Genomic DNA, 18,715 nt, shown 5'->3' on the forward strand with positions numbered 1-18,715 from the left:
CAGAAGCCTACTTGACAAAGAGGTTTTTAGAACATTTTGTTTTCAACCTTGGTTTTCCTCACTAGAAATAAGTAACACTAAGTGTTTAACAATGGCAATCCAGTACATTTTTCAGATAATTAAAGTTCTTGAAATACCCTACCCAATCACAATCTGGCCTCATGACAAGAGGAAGAAACGGCAGGTTAGCAAGACTCTTGAGGTTTGAGTGAGTCAGGTTGCTTATTTCCATGGTATGTATTCAGAAGGCATTACAATAAAGGTATTTTACTAAGCATATGACCTAGGCAAGTGCCATGGTCTTAATATCAGTGTCTCCTCAAAATGTATGTTGGAACCTAATAGTATTAAGAGGTGGAGCCTTTTGGAAAGTGATGAAGCCATGAAGACTCTGCCTTCATGAATGGGATTGGTACTCTTGTGAAAGAAGTTTAAGGGAGCTGCCTTGCCCCTTCTGACATTGTTGTGAGGACACAGCAGCCACCATCTTTGAAGCAGAAGGTGACTTTTCATCAGACACCAAATCTGCTGACACCTTGATCTTGGACTTTTCAGTCTATAGAACTGTGAGAAATAAATTTCTATTTTTTTTTTTATAAATTACCCAGTCTGAGGCATGGCATCTTTCAATAAATCATGACCAATGTTAATATTACTAAGAGTTTCAGTTTCATACTTTGAATTTTTAAAAATTAAGTTTTAAAACTGAAGTTGTATCATAGTTTATGAATTTAATACAATAAGCAGAATTCTTTGGCAATATGGAAACAAGTGAAAACTTAAAATAGTGAGATTGAAGTTCTAAAAATTCTTATTTCCTCTTCTAGGTTGTGGTTTAACTCAGCAGAATTTGTTGAACAACTACGATATGCTGGGGACCATGGTATGTTTAGAGACACAAAAGTGAATTCAGAATCTTCTCTTCAATTATTTTATCACATTCCCTTTGTTTCTTTGCTATTTGTCAAGCCCTTTATTTGTGTTTCCACTTTAATGCCTTCACATGTGCTCTTTCTTATGCCTAGAACACTTCCTGCAAATATAGATATGTCTCTTTCACTTTCTTCGTTGAGGTTTTGTTTAAATGTCATCTTGTATAAAAGCCTGTCCCTTATCACCACATATAAAAAATAACTCACTGCCACCCTCCATCCCAAAACTTTCTAATATTTTTACCTTCCCATATGTTTTTATTCATAGCACTTATCAGTACTAGGATCATTCATTGTTTACTTCCTGATTATTCTTCCCAAGAGAGTATAAATTGTTAGAGATTAGGAACTTTGATTTATTCACTGCTGTTATCTCCCGTGCCTGAAATTATATTCAGCACATAGTTGAAAGGTGTTCAAAAAATTTGTTAAAATAATACATTAATGACATATATATGTATATGTATGTATGCTTTCCTTACTGACATAACCTACTTTCTATAGTTCACCATTCAAGTGTTTTTCATTATTATTATTATGTTCTGCACAGTTTTGTCATTTGTCACAGTCTAGTGTTTAATCCTTATATTTTCTCTCCCTTCTTTAGGCATGGAATGCAACTTGCAAAAACTGGCTGGCAGCAGAGGCTGCCCTGGAAAAGTACTACCTTTCCATTTTTTATGGGATTGAGTTTGTTGTGGGAATCCTTGGAAATACGATTGTTGTTTATGGCTACATCTTCTCTCTGAAGAATTGGAACAGCAGTAATATTTATCTCTTTAACCTCTCTATCTCTGACTTCGCTTTTCTGTGCACCCTCCCCATGCTGATAAGGAGTTATGCCAATGGAAACTGGATATATGGAGACGTGCTCTGCATAAGCAACCGATATGTGCTTCATGCCAACCTCTATACCAGCATTCTCTTTCTCACTTTTATCAGCATAGATCGATACTTGATAATTAAGTATCCTTTCCGAGAACACCTTCTGCAAAAGAAAGAGTTTGCTATTTTAATCTCCATGGCCATTTGGGTTTTAGTAACCTTAGAGTTACTACCTATACTTCCCGTTATAAATCCTGTTGTAACTGACAATGGCACCACCTGTAATGATTTTGCAAGTTCTGGAGACCCCGACTACAACCTCATTTACAGCATGTGTCTAACACTGCTGGGGTTCCTTATTCCTCTTTTTGTGATGTGTTTCTTTTATTACAAGATTGTTCTCTTCCTAAAGCAGAGGAATAGGCAGGTTGCTACTGCTCTGCCCCTTGAAAAGCCTCTCAACTTGGTCATCATGGCAGTGGTAATCTTCTCTGTGCTTTTTACACCCTATCATGTCATGCGGAATGTGAGGATCGCTTCACGCCTGGGGAGTTGGAAGCAGTATCAATGCACTCAGGTCGTCATCAGCTCCTTTTACATTGTGACACGGCCTTTGGCCTTTCTGAACAGTGCCATCAACCCTGTCTTCTATTTTCTTTTGGGAGATCACTTCAGGGACATGCTGATGAATCGACTGAGACACAACTTCAAATCCCTTACATCCTTTAGCAGATGAGCTCATGAACTCCTACTTTCATTCAGAGAAAAGTGAGGTGCTTGTGAAACAGATTGTTCTACAGATGAATCTGTAAGCCAGTTACAGTTTGCTTTAACTCATAGACATCAATCAGAGAGTGTCACAGATTTAACCTTGATGTAAAGACAAGTTGTACCCAGAGTATGTGAAAAGAATGGAATGACAAGAATGTACTGGTTTCTTCCTCTAAGAATTGAAAGGAGTTGGACTGCCTTATGTTTGCGCATGTAACTCCAAAATACTAGGTATTATAAGGCTTTCTCAATCAGTGCAAAAATGGAAGATATATAAAGCGACAAGTTGTCTGCATTTGATCATTGGTCAGATTGTAAAAAAAAAAAACATTGTTTTGGCAACATTCTCTATGTTATTCTTATTCACATGATCCTAGAACTTTATGTGAGAACTGAATAGCAGAAGATATCTTATTAAATAGTTTTTAGAAGTTGTACTGTTAAGCAAATTTAAAGTCAACAGTAACAATGATTAAGAAAGGAATATAATGAGTTCAAGGACATCTATCTGATATATTTTTTATATTCATCATGAATCGGGGTAGTCTTGTAATTTATCTAACCTTTTTTTTTGTATGGTTTATAGTGGAAAGAATCTTAATTTAAATAAAAAGGACCTAAAGAGATAATTCGACAAAAGTAGAGAATATATTTGAGCTTGTCAGGGAATTTAGGTATCAAGATACTAGAGAGATACACCAAGGATATTTGAATAAAAAAAAAAAATTTGTAGAACACAAAGAGCCTATCAGGAAACCCAAAGCAAAACAGAACAAAAGTGACTACATCGTTTTAAATTATGATTTTGCCATCTGGCATTTTATTATCATAATTTGACCACCACTGCATGAAAATATATTAAAGTTCATTAGCCTTCTGCTCTTGATTTAATAGTGAACTTTAAAATATATTAATGTCATAAACCAGCAAATAAGGAGAAATAAACTGATAATACTAGATTCATTGGGATAGTTTTCCCTTTTGGAGGGAAAGTCACAATTTTTCTCCATGATCCCCCATTTTTTGTAAACACTGGAATAATTCACAAGGATAACTTTATTGTAGCGAGAGCAAATCACACCTGGAGTGAGCCTTGTTTTCATGCAACATTACCGTAAGACCATCGGAGTAAATGTTTCAAACAAAATGTACTTCATGAAATTATAGAACATAAAAATATTTATGTGCATATTAACCTGTATTATCCCAGGAGGGTTAATGAGGCCCCATTTCCTGCACAAAACAAATGTAGGGGAAAAAATGGGTGCTGCATTAGCTTTTTAAAGTCAAACCACTATCACATAATAATTCCCTGATATGCAACATAAAGTACCTATGGCCACATATCTAAATTCCTTTCCTTGATGTCATTAGCTATAAGGAGTGAGTAATGTGAAGGACAAAATAAGCATTATGAATACAGAGACATAAAATTCCACGGTCCTTCCTTTTCTGAAATACTCTGGGAGGTATTCTGATATTTTTAAATCCCCCAGTTTTCCCAGTTAATATCTCTAGACTTCAAGCAACTGAAATATTATAAAAATGCATTAGTCACAAAAGATTTATTTTCTTACATCACACTAGGCTTTAAGATATTTTCTGCCATGCCTTGCCTTTAGTATCAATATTTTAAAAATTTCACTGTAATTTTATAACTGCCTAATAACAAACTGAAAACAGAACTTCTGAGTTTCCTCATCAGAAAGGGCCATAGAAAAGGCCCTTAGAGAAGAAAGATTCGCTTACTTCTGCACACTTGACAATCTGTAATTTAACTTTAATTTGTATTTTATGCATGAATTTTACTTGTAAAGACAAAATTAAATTTGCTTCCCCTACACCCCAACTCGAAGAAGTCACAGGAATGGACTATTTCTAATAGTGCAGTGAAATATTTTTTCAAACCATAAACTCATATATATATATATGTATATATATATGTGTATATATATGTGTATATACATATATATATGTGTATGTGGTATATATACCCAAGGTATATATATATACCTTGTAAACAAGAGGTTAAGAAATTTTATAGCACATTTTAAAATTATTTTCTTTCTCAAGTCTATCATGTAGTAACTTAATCCTTAACAGACTAGGGCCCTAAACTAAAATTATAAGAGCTATTTCATTTGCTTTCTGTACCGGGTAATTGTAAGAATCACAAACAATAAATCATGGAAATCCTTTCTGGGTTTGTGGTTTTTAAAGGAAATAATATTGAGCTTTTGTATTTTGTCTTTTAACTGGCTCCCTGCTATCTTCAGAATGATGTCTAAACTATTTGGTCCAGATTCTTCAATCTGGACCAAGCTACTCTTCTTACGTTATCTCCTATCCCTGTTGTCACAAACCATACCCTATAGCTAAAGATTGCTACTTTAGTTTATTATATTCAGAACTTTCTTCACTTTGTACACCTGTTGCCCATCTTGGTTCCATCATACCTGCATGTATAATAATTCTAAACATCTTTCAAGGTTCATCTCATCTGTCACTCCTTGTTGAAGCTTGCCCTTGTATCCTCTCTTCCCCAAATCTAAAAGTAAAACTTTCTACCACTGGGGCTTCAAATACTTTTAATTCTACTTATTTGAATTTCATTATTTTCATTATAGTTATTTAGATTTAAGTCAACTCCAAGGTCTGCGAGTTTAAAATTATACCTAATTATTATTGTCTTCATAGCAGAGTACTTTTAAAATTATGGTTTATTATAAGTGAATGTCTTACAGAACAAACTCAAAGTCATGCTTCTTTTGAATGTGCATAATCAAGCTATTTTTTGTCATCATTACTTTAATAAGTAACATTATTTTATATGAAGAATAGAGTGCATATACATAAACCCATATGCCAGTTGCCATAGCACTGCCTCTCATATTTTCCTCTAGACATTTGAGCATAGTTTTAATGACTGTTTGAAATCTCTGTCTCCTAGTTCCATATCTGGGTCATCTTGGAGTTGGTCTTCCTTGGTGCCTTTTCTCTTAAGCATGGGTCATAATATTCCTGTTTCTCTGTATGTCTAGTAAATTAATTTTATTCTAGATGATGAATAATGTGTGGCAGAGATTCTGGATTCTGTTACATTCCATCAAAGAGTATTGATATTTTGTATATACATTTACAAATGTACATGTATACAATAATAAAAATAATTTTTTTCTCAGACCTGCCTACAATCATGAAGGGATTCTTCTTTATGTGCTTATAACAATGTAGACAAGGGGACTCCCAGGCAAGATGGCCAAATAGGAACATCTCTGGTCTGCAGCTCCTAGCAAGACCAATGCAGAAAGCAGGTGATTTCTGCATTTCCAACTGAGGTACCCAGTTCATATCACTGGGACTGGCTAGACAGTAGGTGCAGCCCACAGGGGGTGAGCAGAAGCAGGGTAGGGTGTCACCTCACCCTGAAAGTGCAAGGGGTCAGGAACTCCCTCCCCTAGCCAAGGAAAGCTGTGAGGGAACTTGCCCTGAGGGATGGTGCTATCCGGCCCATATACCACACTTTTCCCAAGGTCTTTGAAACCAACAGAACAGGAGATTCCCTCAGTTGCCTACACCACAAGGGCCCTGGGTTTCATGCACAAAACTGGATGGTCGTTTGGGCAGACACTGAGCTAGCTGCAGGAGTTTTTTTTTTCATACCCCAGTGACGCCTGGGACACCAGAGACAGAACTGTTCATGCCCCTGGAAAGGCGGCTGAAGCCAGGGAGCCAAGTGGTCTTGCTCAGCAGATCCCACCAGCACAGAGCCCAGCAAGCCAAGATCCACTGGCTTGAAATTCTCCCTGCCAGCACAGCAGTCAGATGTCAACCTGGGATGCTCAAGCTTAATGGGGGAGGGGCGTCCACCATTAATGAGGCTTGAGTAGGCAGTTTTCCCCTCACAGTATAAACAAAGCTGCCAGGAAGTTTGGACTGGGTGGAGCCCACTGCAGCACCACAAAACCACTATAGCCAGACTGCCTCTCTAGATTCCTCCTCTCTGGGCAGGGTATCTCTGAATGAAAGACAGCAGCCCCAGTCAGGGGCTTGTAGATAAAGCTCCCATCTCCTTGGGACAGACACCTGGGGGAAGGGGAAGCTGTGGGTACAGTTTAAGCAGACTTAAGCATTCCTGCCTCCCGGCTCTGAAGACAGCAGCAGATCTCCCAGCACAGCACCGGAGCTCTACTAAGAGACAGACTACCTCTTCAAGTGGGTCCCTGACCCTGAGCCTCCAGAAGGCGTGAAACCCCAGCAGGGGTTGACAGATTCCTCATACAGGAGAGCTCCAGCTGGCATCTGGCAGGTGTCCCTCTGGGACAAAGCTTCCAGAGGAAGGAGCAGGCAGCAATCTTTGCTGTTCTGCAGCCTCCGCTGGTGATACCCAGTCAAACGGTCTGGAGTGGACCTCCAGCAAACTCCAGCAGACCTGCAGTAGAGGGGCTTGACTGTTAGAAGGAAAACTAACAAACAGAAAGGAATAGCATCAACATCAACAAAAAGGACATCCACACAGAAATCCTATCCAAAGGTCGCCAACATCAAAGACCAAAGGTAGATAAATCCACAAAAGGAAGGAAAAACCAGCACAAAAAGGCTGAAAATTCCAAAAACCAGAATGCCTCTTCTCTTCCAAAGTATCACAACTCCTTACCAGCAAGGCAACAAAACTAGACAGAGAATGAGTTTGACAAATTGACAGAAGTAGGCTTCAGAAGATGGGTAATAACAAATTCCTCTGAGCTAAAGGAACATGTTCTAATCCAATGCAAGGAAGCTAAGAACCTTGATAAAAAAAATTACAGGAACTGCTAACTAGAATAACCAGTTTAGAAAAGAACATAAATGACCTGATGGAGCTGAAAAACACACCATGGGAACTTCATGAAGCATAAACTAGTATAAATAGCCGAATCGATCAAGTGGGAGAAAGGATATCAGAGATTGAAGATCAACTTAATGAAATAAAGCATGAAGACTAGATTAGAGAAAAAAGAGTGAAAAGGAATGAGTAAAGCATCTAAGAAATATGGGACTATGTGAAAAGAGGAAACTTACATTTGATTGGTGTACCTGAAAGTGATGGGGGAGTGGAATCAAGTTGCAAAACAAACTTCAGGATATTAGCCAGGAAGGAGAACTTCCCCAACATAGCAAGACAGGCCAACATCCAAATTCAAGAAATACAGAGAACGCCACAAAGATACTCTTCGAGGACAGCAACCCCAAAACACATAATCATCAGATTCACCAAGGTTGAAATGAAGAAAAAAAATGTTGAGAGCAGCCAAACAGAAAGATCGAGTTACCCACAAAGAAAATCCTATCAGACTAATAGCGGATCTCTCTGCAGAAACCCTATAAGCCAGAAGAGAGTGGGGTCCAATATTTAACATTCTTAAAGAAACTAATTTTCAATCCAGAATTTCATGTCCAGCCAAACTAAACTTCATAAGTGAAGGAGAAATAAAATCCTTTACAGACAAGCAAATGCTGAGGGATTTTGTCACCACAAGGCCTGCCTTAGAAGAGCTCCTGAAGGAAGAACAAGGGAGTACTAAATATGGAAAAGAAAAATCTGTATCAGCCACTGCAAAAACAAAGCAAAATGTAAAGACCATTGACAGTATGAAGAAACTGCATCAACGAATGGGCAAAATAACAAGCTAGCATTATAATGACAAGATCAAATTCAGACATAACATTAAATGTAATGGGCTAACAGAAAACCTAAGACCACATATTTTCACTCATAAGTGGGAGTTGAACAATGAGAACGTATGGGCACAGGGAGGGGAAAGTCACACACTGGGGCCTGTTGTGGGGTGGGGGGCAAGGGAAGGGATAGCATTAGGAGAAATACCTAATGTAGATGACGGGTTGATGTGTATAGCAAACCACCATGGAATGTGTATACCTATATAACAAACCTGCCTGTTCTGCACATGTATCCCAGAATGTAAAGTATAATTTAACACAAATTTAACCAAATTTTTCCCAAAGTCAGCTTGGTCTATGCCCAGGAATGACCAAGGATAGCTTGGTGGTTAGAAGCAAGATGGAGTCAACGATGTCAGATTTCTCTTACTGTCATAATTCATCTATATCCCTACTTCACACCATTTTATTTCTCTCTTAAAAGCAGGTAGTGTATGCCTTAGTATAGATATGAATCCTAAGGGCACAGGGCAAAGAAAAGAGACCTGAGCACAGGAGCCAGGCTGTGGAGCATGTGTGTGGGCCTGCATCTGGGTTGAAGCTGGAGATGGGGCTGGGTCTGAGGCTGGAACTGGGGCTTGTTCTGACGCTGGATCTGGGTCTTGGCCTGGGGCTGAGGCTGAATGACACATGATTGAGGCCTGAGCCTGGTCCTGGGTTTGGGACTGGGCCTGGGACTTAGGCTGGGTGAGCCTGGGGCTGAGCTGAGGCTGAAGTTGGGACTTGGGCTGAGCTGGGCCTGGGGTGGTAAGTTTCCGCCTGTAAGAGGAAGTCAAGGCTGCTGCTGAGCTCCAGAGGCCTTGACCCTGATCAAGTCAGCAGGTATCAGGAGTCTTATCTATACTTTCTCTAATAAGGTCACTGAACTATCAGTGACAGAGAATTCTGCTCCTTTCATAGGCAGACTTTCCTTTAAATTCAGAAATCTTGATATCTGGATTAAAATAAAGGTTTATCAAGAGAAGAACAGAAGTGAAGATACAGCTTCAGTTTGGGCAGACTCTTAATTAGTTTGTATGCAGAACACATTCAAGTTTTTTAGTTTTTATGAACCTTGAAAATGTTCAGTTACTAGGTCTTACAAGTTTTAAAGTAATATTTTTGACTAAATATTCCTTTTGTTTGTTACTGATATTTTTGGAATCAAGGGATTATTTCTGTAACTTTTGTTTCTAAAACTTTGTGGATCTATGATTCTATAAAAGTAGCTAATAGTGTTTAGTTATCCATGTTAGAGGCTGGGTAACTTACCTTGAGAACAACTCCTTCAATTCCAGCTCTGCCTTTCACTTGATTTTGAATGAATCAGTTAGCTCTCACAACCTCATTTTTGATATAACAGCATTGTCTCAGGGAATTGTGAGCAGTCCATCAGCTAATAAGAACAATATAGGAAATAGATAAGCTATAAAATATTCATTCCCTTCATAGGTCAAGGCATCCCAATCCTCCAGGTCTCACTATCAGAATTGTGTTCCCAGAAGACACGAGCTACTTTCAGCTGAGTTGCTTTCTGAGTTGAGTAAAAGTGGCTATGAGACTGTAAAATATCTCGTGCTAAGTTGTTGAAGTATAAGTGTTGCTATTCCAATGTGGACTCATCTTGCTTCTTTGGTTTGGTCTTGGTAAAAGAAAATAACCTTTATTTATTTATTTATTTATTTATTTTTTTTGAGACAGAGTGTCTGTCTGTCGCCCAGGCTGGAGTGCAGTGGCACTATCTCGTTTCACTGCAAGCTCCTCCTCCCGGGTTCACACCACTCTCCTGCCTCAGCCTCTCCGAGTAGCTGGGACTACAAGTGCCTGCCACCGTGCCCAGCTAATTTTTTGTATTTTTAGTAGAGACGGGGTTTCACCGTGGTCTCAATCTCCTGACCTTGTGATCTGCCCGCCTCGACCTCCCAAAGTGCTGGGATTACACGTGTGAGCCACAGCGCCCAGCTAAGAATATGTAAATTTTCAGAATAGAAAAATAATGCCCAGGTGTACTGTGTTTATAGGAAGCTGGCTGCTTCAGTGATGCAATAATAAATCTTATGGCACAGAACACTATACGTTACAGTAAAATTATCAGACAGAGACAATGAGTCTTGGTCATATTTTGTCTAAATATCAATAATATGGAGAATATTTTATTAGGAAATTTGCTCTTTGGTAACTTTCTATTGAAGTTAATAGTGTATTCAAATACAAATTTTGCTAGCTTATTAATTCTAACTGTAAAAATAGTAATTTGATCAGATTTCTAAAGATAGCAAATTATTATCCTTTCCATGGCACATTTAAATCTATATAGACCAATACTTGGAAGATATAATGCTACATGGATATGTGTATAGTTCACATAAAGAAAAGGAAGAAGAAATGTGCTGTACAAAATTATTAGCTTTGTTACAGTAACTCAGGCCTGTCTCTTGGTTGTATTATTATCATCTCCAATGTACTGATGAGGAAACAAACTTTAAGAGATATAGTAGTTGGGTGCACTGGCTCATGGCTGTAATCCAAGCACTTTGGGAGGCTGAGGCAGGAGGATCACTCAAGCCCAGGAGTTCAAGTCCAGCCTCCGCAAGAAAGCAAGACCCCATCTCTACAAAAAATATAATAAAAAGAGACAGATGTAGTAAAGGAGTTCTCAAGGCAAGTGTCGGAGTTGGCTTTGAAATCTAGATCTATCTGGCTTTAAAGAAAAATGAACTCTCTGTAACAATCTCTTTTGAAATGAAATCCAAGTCATCATCCAAAAGTTTAAGCCACAGATATATAAACAAGAAAATTATTTATAAACCATAGAGGAGTATCACTTTCTTTTCCTTTATTTATTTATTTTTTTGAGACAGCCTTGCTGTCACCCAGGCTGGATGGAGTGCAGTGGCACCATCTCTGCTCACAGCAGCCTCTGCCTCCAGGGTTCAAGGGATTCTCCTGTCTCAGCCTCCTGAGTAGCTGGGATTACAGGTGCTCACCACCACTCCCGGCTAATTTTTGTATTTTTAGTAGAGACGGGGTTTCACCATGTTGGTCAGGCTAGTCTTGAACTCCTGGCCTCAAGTGATCCTCCCACCTTGGCCTCCCAAAGTGCTGAGATTACAGGTGTGAGCCACTGCACTTGTCCTGGAGCATCATTTTCAATGGGAAAACACTGATACGGGGAGGAGAAATGTTTTTCCTTCTGAAAATATAGTTTTTTTCATTTAAGATTTAACTTTTTGACAATATAGAGAGTTCAAAATTAATTTAATGAATGCTAATTTCCGAGCTTTCCATCCAAAGTGTAGTAAGTCAAAATATATAAAAGTGCATAATTTAAAAACCCTCATTCAAGTTCATTTGTGGTAAACTTCACAATTATTATCAAAGGGTGAAAGAATGAGAGGGCAGGTGTTGAAACAGCTGATGTCTCAGCTTACATTGTACACACTTCCTGTGGTTTTCTAACGGGTCAAAACTAAGCAATAAATGTGGTGTGTTTGAAAATTGGCACATCCTACCAGACTTATATGTGTACACAGTACACTATTACCTCAACTTTAATATTCATTGTGTCCACAGCTGGGATAAATACTTGTGTTGGGTGACCATGGGGGAGAGCAGCCTGTGCTTTGTGTGTATGAAGAGTTTTCTAGAAGGTGAACTCATCCCAATAAAAAACTGAGTCAAACAGGCAAGTTCAGCCTTATCTTATCTAAGAATAAAGCCTCAGATAGAGGAGATGGGCAATTCTGAGTATAGCACAATGGAGCAAAGTGATTGTTCAAAACGTTTATTTTTGGCAATCTCAGGAAAATGCCATGGAAAAGAACCTGGAGCAGAAGAGGGGAAGGAAGCATGAGCAAGTGACTGTAAATGAGACACATCCCAGTGGCCTTACATAAACATATACCTGGGTAGAACTGTAGATATGCTGAGGAGGTGGACTTGGAAAATTATTGACATACACAGAAAATTTTGCTGTTGTCTTTGTCCATGATCTATTACAACTGAACATCTGAGACAGGGTCAGTTATAAAAAATGAAGGCTTATTTAGTTCATGATTTTGAAGGCCAAGAAGTCTAGAATCATGGCACCAACATCTGTTGAGGGCCTTCTTGCTCCGTCATAACCCAGCGGAAGGCTTCACAAAGCAAGGGAGCAAGAGCATGTGTGTCACGTATGTCAGCTCGGATCTCTCTTCCTTTTCTTATGAAGCCGCCGGTGCTATCATGGGGGTTCTGCTTTGATGACTGTATCTAATGCTGACTATTTCCCAAAGGTCCCACCTTCAATCAAGAATTTGGGGATTAAGTCTCCAAAGCATGATATTTAGAAAACATATTCAAACCAGAGCATTATGTATAGACAGAAATATACACATATGTAGTACATTTTAAAAGAAAGTAAGGCTCACTACATCAATCATACAATCGTTTAGCTCCTACGCCACATTTGCTCATTAGCCTTTGTCTATAACCAAGACTAGTGAGAAGTAAATTAAGCTGCTGAGATGTCTTTTTGGTTCTAAACACATTCAAGATAAAATGATTTTAAATAAGTAGAATTGCTTGGCAGCTTGCCACTTCTGTAACAATTCTACTTATTTAACAAATATTCTTTGGATGCTCAGTGTTTGCCAGAAATTTTGCTGTTGGTTAAACTATAAATAACAAATGTTTTCCTCCATTAATTAACTCACGGCCTTTTAGGGAAATCAGGCCTGTAAATACACATACATAAAGTGGTCGGTGAAAAAATAGAGATGTGCCCAGTTTGCAAAAGAACAGGAAGAGAGGTTGCAATTCTTGCTCATTATGGCAGGGGATGATTTGGAGGTGATACTAATTCTACTAGGGCTGGCATGGAGGGAGCGCAGCAACAGAGATGGAGCTGAAGCATAAAGGTGGAAGGTGCGCATTTGCAGGAAAACCAATGAGGGAGCAATTTTTGTGTCACTGTGCCTTTTCAGATGAGAAAATTGGTAGTTAGTAGAAAAGTAATACATACATGTAATACTGTTCAGTTTGCAATGGAGCATACCTGGAACCATTCAAGTGTTTTCAAACGAGGACTTTTTTTTTTTTTTTTTCATAAGGAAGGCTTAAGCAAAGACAGAAAATAAAATTTGATAAACTTTTAAATAATTAATTTTACATACTTTGTCCTGCCAGCTTTCTTTGAATGCCCTGCCAGCTCTGTCATCCTTATTCCAATTCCAGCCATCTCTTAAATATTAGCATTCTCAGCTCCATTTTCTTTTCACTCGTTTTTCCCTCAGAAAATTTTATTCTCATACATGGATTTACATCTTATCTCTGAGTTTGAATTGGTTTCTATGCTACCTGCACAGATTTTCACCTGCCTTTCTGTGCAACTCTATATGAAGATAAATTCATGGGTTCAAAAGAGGGAGCTCAGTGTCTCCCTCAACACATTTTGTACCTTCTGCACATTCTCTTAGGAACAAAAATGCCATTTCTTTTGCTCCCTCTCCCTCATGTCTATATCCCCTTATTTGTCTAGCCTCTAGTTTAGTTTTTGTATTCTTACTTCAATACCTCATCATGTTTCACCTGGATCATCTATTTTTTTAAATCAAATAAACATTCATGTGCATTTATTTATCTAATATCTATCCATGGCTTGGCAATTGTGCTTAGAACTAGGGGAGCACATGAAAAAAAAAAAAAAAGGAACAAATAAGTGATCCAAAAAGTAAAAGAAACAAACAGAGAATTTAAAAAATATGAAAAATTCTTGGATGGGGCATAAGAATGGCTTCTATAGCCCATATGATGTCTTTGTAAGAATTAGTAAAAACATACCCTATGGAGAATGTAACCCCATGACAGGTGCAAGGCTTGGCTTGCAGAGCACTGACCAGTTTCCAGGCCCACTCTCCCCTCAGTTGGGCATGGACTGCACAACCTCTGTGAACCTTCAAGCATAGGTTACGATGGCAGCCCAGTGAAGGGATACTTTATGTAACTTCAGGATATGCAGAAGTTTGATTTTATCTCTAAATCTCATTTCAACATTTTATAGATATTCTGTCAATAAAAATAAATATTTTTGAAATATTTTTTATCATTCAAGTAGTGTACATTGTACCCAATAGGTAGCTTTTCATCCCTCCTACCCTGTCCCCAATGTTTATTATAACACTCTGTATGCCTTTGTGTATCCATAGCTTAGTTTCCAGTTATAAGGGAGTCATGCAGTATTTGGTTTTCAATTCCTGAGTGACTTCACTTAGAATAATGGCCTCTAGTTCCATCCAAGTTACTGCAAAAGACATTTCATTATTTTCATGGCTGAGTAGTATTCTACAGTATGCATACATATATATACACATACATATATAATCACATTTTCTTTATTCACTCATCAGTTGATGGGCAAGCAGGCTGATTCCACATCTTTGCAACTGTGCAATATGCTGTGATAAACATATGCATGCAGGTGTCTTTTTTATATAAACACTAAACACCTCTATCAAAGAAGGCCCAAAATGGCAGGAGAAACATTTCATATAAAACAATAATTATCAGGATAGTCACTTGTTATTGAGTACCTATATTGCATCTGATGTTGTAAATATATTCAAATATTTAATCCCTAAATCAACCTTTAAAGTTAAGTATTACCACTCTCATCTCCAGATGAGGCAGTGAAGTGTCCAAGGGATCTAATAAACTGTTCAAGTTACACACATGAAAATTTGATGTACACTTATTCTGATTCCAAAGGCCAGGGTTTTTTTAGATCTTAGCACTGCTCTTATACAAGCAACAAATGAAAGAGGTTCAAGGAAAGAGAAATTTCACCCAATGTATTGAGGAAAAGTGTAAATACGGATGCCATTGCAATAGACTGAAAGGTTATGTCCTCTCAAAACTCATGTGCTGAAACCTAATCTCCAAGGTGATGGTATTAGAATGTGGAACATTTGGGAAGTGATTATGTCATGAGGGTAGGATGGGATTAGTGTCCTTATAAAAGAAGCCCCAGAGAGTTCCATCATCCTTTCCATCATGTGACAACACAGTGAGAAAATGGCTGTCTGTGAACCAGGAAGTAGGCCCTCAGCAGACAAGGAATCTCCCAGCACCTTGATCTTGGACTTCCCAGCCTCCAGAACTGTGAGAAATACATTTCTGTTGTTCATAAGCCACCAACTCTATGGTACTTTGTTATAGAAACCTGAATGGACTTAGACACTATTTAAAACCGTTTGAAAGATTTTAATAAAGAGGAAGAATTAGCTTTAGTCTGTGTTGCTTTACAGGTCACAGCTTAGCCAGTTGGTACAAGGGAATTGATGTGATGTTCAGCTCCACACAGTAACAAACTTTGTGTTCCTATGACTGTCTGAAAATTGCATGAGCTACCTTGAACAGTAATGTACTCCCCATCATTGTCTATGTCCCGAATTGTTGGAAGTGCTGTAAAGAGAGTGCAAATCTTAGACTGGCCTGAATGACTTCTAGGTTCCCTTCTGCTTGAAGATTCTATGTCTGCAAGTACTGCTGGAAGCACAGCAGAGGCTTGTACATAAATTAATTCCCAATTTTCATGCACCTGAGGTCAGTTTGAACCTTTTTTTTTTTTTTTTTTAAAAGGCTGTGCACGGGGGCTTATGCCTGTAATCTCAGCACTTTGGGAGGCCGAGGCAGGTGGATCACAAGGTCAGGAGATCGAGACCATCCTGGCTAACACGGTGAAACCCCATCTCTACTAAAAATACAAAAAACTAGCCAGGCGTGGTGGAATTTGCCTGTAGTCTCAGCAACTTGGGAGGCTGAGGCAGGAGAATGGCTTGAACCCAGGAGGCTGAGATTGCAGTGAGTCTAGATGGAGCCCCTGCACCGCAGCCTGGGAGACAGAGCAAGACTGTCTCAAAAAAAAAGGCTTCTCATTTCTATTCAAATTGCCATTGATCTTCTATTCAAATTGCCTTAGCTATTTACACTACTTAAAATGCTACACACGGAATATTAACTAACATTTATTGAGTGCTTACTACTTGCAGGATCTAATGGTTCTAATAGCTCCACAAACATTAAACCTTTGTATCCTCTTAACAAATTCATGAGGAAGGTATTATTATCTTCATTTGACAGATAAGAACATCAAGGCAATTTGATGGTAAATATCCTGCTAAGAATTACAGAGTTAATAAATGAAGGAGAAACACAGTAGGAATGTAGATTTCGGCAATGTCATTCTCTCTCCCCTTCCTCCGTTAAATCAGCATACTTAGGCTCACTCACACCATCCTGCTGAGTTTCTCCTTTAAGCAACTTTGTACCAGGTACTTGTGCTGTATCTTGCAGGGCGAGTTATCTGCATTTATTAGAGTTCAAAACTCTAACCTTAGGGAGAACATAGATGGTGAGAGATTACAGGCAGGAGATAAATTTTTCTTTTACTTTCTCTACACCACAGAATTTATAACAGGTTAGCATTTAGACAATTTATTATATATAAATCTAGCTCTGACTGTCAAGTTCCTTTTTACTGCTATGTTCCTAAGACTTGATGATATTTATGAAATCTCTCAAGTCATCTTTCCTTTTCATCATTCTTCAGCACTCTGTTTTTAATAGCCAATGCTTAGTCAAGTTAATTTAAAGATTTACTGTCCAGAAGTTACAGTAAATTTTATTTTATTTTATTTTTTTTACCAAAAATGGTGTAATGACCTGTTGTTGACATATCTTTCCTCCAGATTTTCTTTGCTACATTAACTCTTCAAGGTCATAACTAATGACTTTCTCATGACCTTGAATTTCCTGGATTTGTTTACTCAGAGCAACTGAACAGGTCATTTTTATACATATCTTAGAATCTCAATAATTAAAACTGTCTCTATTGACAGTGCCAAAGAATAGGAATAAAATTGATAAAGAATATTGAAAAATGTGGAGATATAAACACATTTTTACCATCTGTGCTACTACATGAAGCAATGCCACAGGCAATACTAATCAAAGTGAAATACAAATGCAAATTAAATAATGTGACATTTTAATAACACATTTCCCTTCCTTGAAAATGCCTTACCCCAATACTAAAATTAATTTGCATTCTTAAAAAAAAAAAAAACCTGACTGGTGGAGCCAGCAGCATAGACAATAGGAAATTGCCTCAGGATTTGTAATTTATCTTGAGTAGCACACACACACACACACACACACACACTCTTTCTCTGTCTCTCATGAAAATCAAGAAAGAATGCTATATTTATTTTTCTTGGTTTATATATCATATAACTTAATTTATTTATCATTACATAAGTCAAAATAAAACAATTTTTGTATGCATTGAAAACTCTAGCTTTAGGCACCATACCAAGAGAATGGTTGACAGTGACTCACAGGCATAAGGCTCAATTCAAGACAGCAAGAGCCAAGTCATAATGCTGAAAGATAGCCAAGAGTTGGGGAATCTAGGAAATATCAGAAACCAGAAGATAGGTACGTGGTTATGACTCCTAGAGCAATCTACTGTTACCTATACAGGCACCACAGCAGTCAGAGAACTGGAAGAAATCAGGCAGCATCTTATTGTAGGATCAAAGGGCAGTACCATGCCCTATATCAAATCGAGGCTCTCTCCCGTACATTTACATAACTGGGAGCAAGTTATTAAACCTCTTTCAAACCCATATTCCTCAGATATTAAATAGGGAAAATAATTCTTCTTTGAAGGTTCTTGTGAAGATTAAATGAGAAAATGAGTCTCAAGTGCTAGACACATCGTATAAACTTAACAATGGTTATTTTCTGCCAGGCGCGGTGGCTCACACCTATAATCCCAGCACTTTGGGAGGCCGAGGCGGGCGGATCACGAGGTCAGGAGATCAAGACCATCCTGGCTAACACAGTGAAACCCCATCTCCACTAAACATACAAAAAAAAAAAAAAAATTAGCCAGGCATGGCTGTAGTCCCAGCTACTCAGGAGGCTGAGGCAGGAGAATGGCGGGAACCCAGGAGGCAGAGCTTGCAGTGAGCCAAGGTCACGCCACTGCACTCCAGCCTGGGCGACAGACAGAGACTCTGTCTCAAAAAAAAAATAATTAAATAAATAAATAAAGGTTATTTTCTTTTACCAAGACCAAACCAAAGAAGCAAAATGAGTCCACATTGGAATAGCAACTTATACTTCAACAACTTAGCACGAGATCTTTTACAGTCTCATAGCCACTTTTACTCAAAGCAACTCAGCTGAAAGTAGCTCGTGTCTTCTGGGAACACAATTCTGATAGTGAGACCTGGAGGATGAGGATGCCTTGACCTATGAAGGGAATGAATATTTTATAGCTTATCTAGTTCCTATATTGTTCTTATTAGCTGATGGACTGCTCACAATTCCCTGAGGCAATACTGTTATATCAAAAATGAGGTTGTGAGAGCTAACTGATTCATTCAAAATCAAGTTAAAGGCAGAGCTGGAATTGAAGGAGTTGTTCTCAAGGTAAGTTACCC

The 18,715-nt window shown here is 38.3% G+C and overlaps 1 protein-coding gene across 1 annotated transcript in view; it reads left to right on the top strand.

The window, feature by feature from the left end:
* The first annotated feature begins 868 nt into the window (after positions 1 to 868).
* SUCNR1 (succinate receptor 1) overlaps positions 869 to 18,715 on the top strand; it is a 41,121-nt gene continuing 23,274 nt past the window's right edge. The window contains exons 1-2 of the mRNA XM_032172252.2: positions 869 to 883; positions 1,540 to 2,565. Coding sequence (XP_032028143.1) covers positions 869 to 883; positions 1,540 to 2,493 — 969 coding nt within the window. The 3' untranslated portion in view covers positions 2,494 to 2,565. The remainder of the gene's footprint in view (positions 884 to 1,539; positions 2,566 to 18,715) is intronic.

Source organism: Hylobates moloch, unplaced genomic scaffold (assembly GCF_009828535.3).
Source record: "Hylobates moloch isolate HMO894 unplaced genomic scaffold, HMol_V3 SCAFFOLD_13, whole genome shotgun sequence".
Taxonomy (NCBI): Eukaryota; Metazoa; Chordata; class Mammalia; order Primates; family Hylobatidae; genus Hylobates; species Hylobates moloch.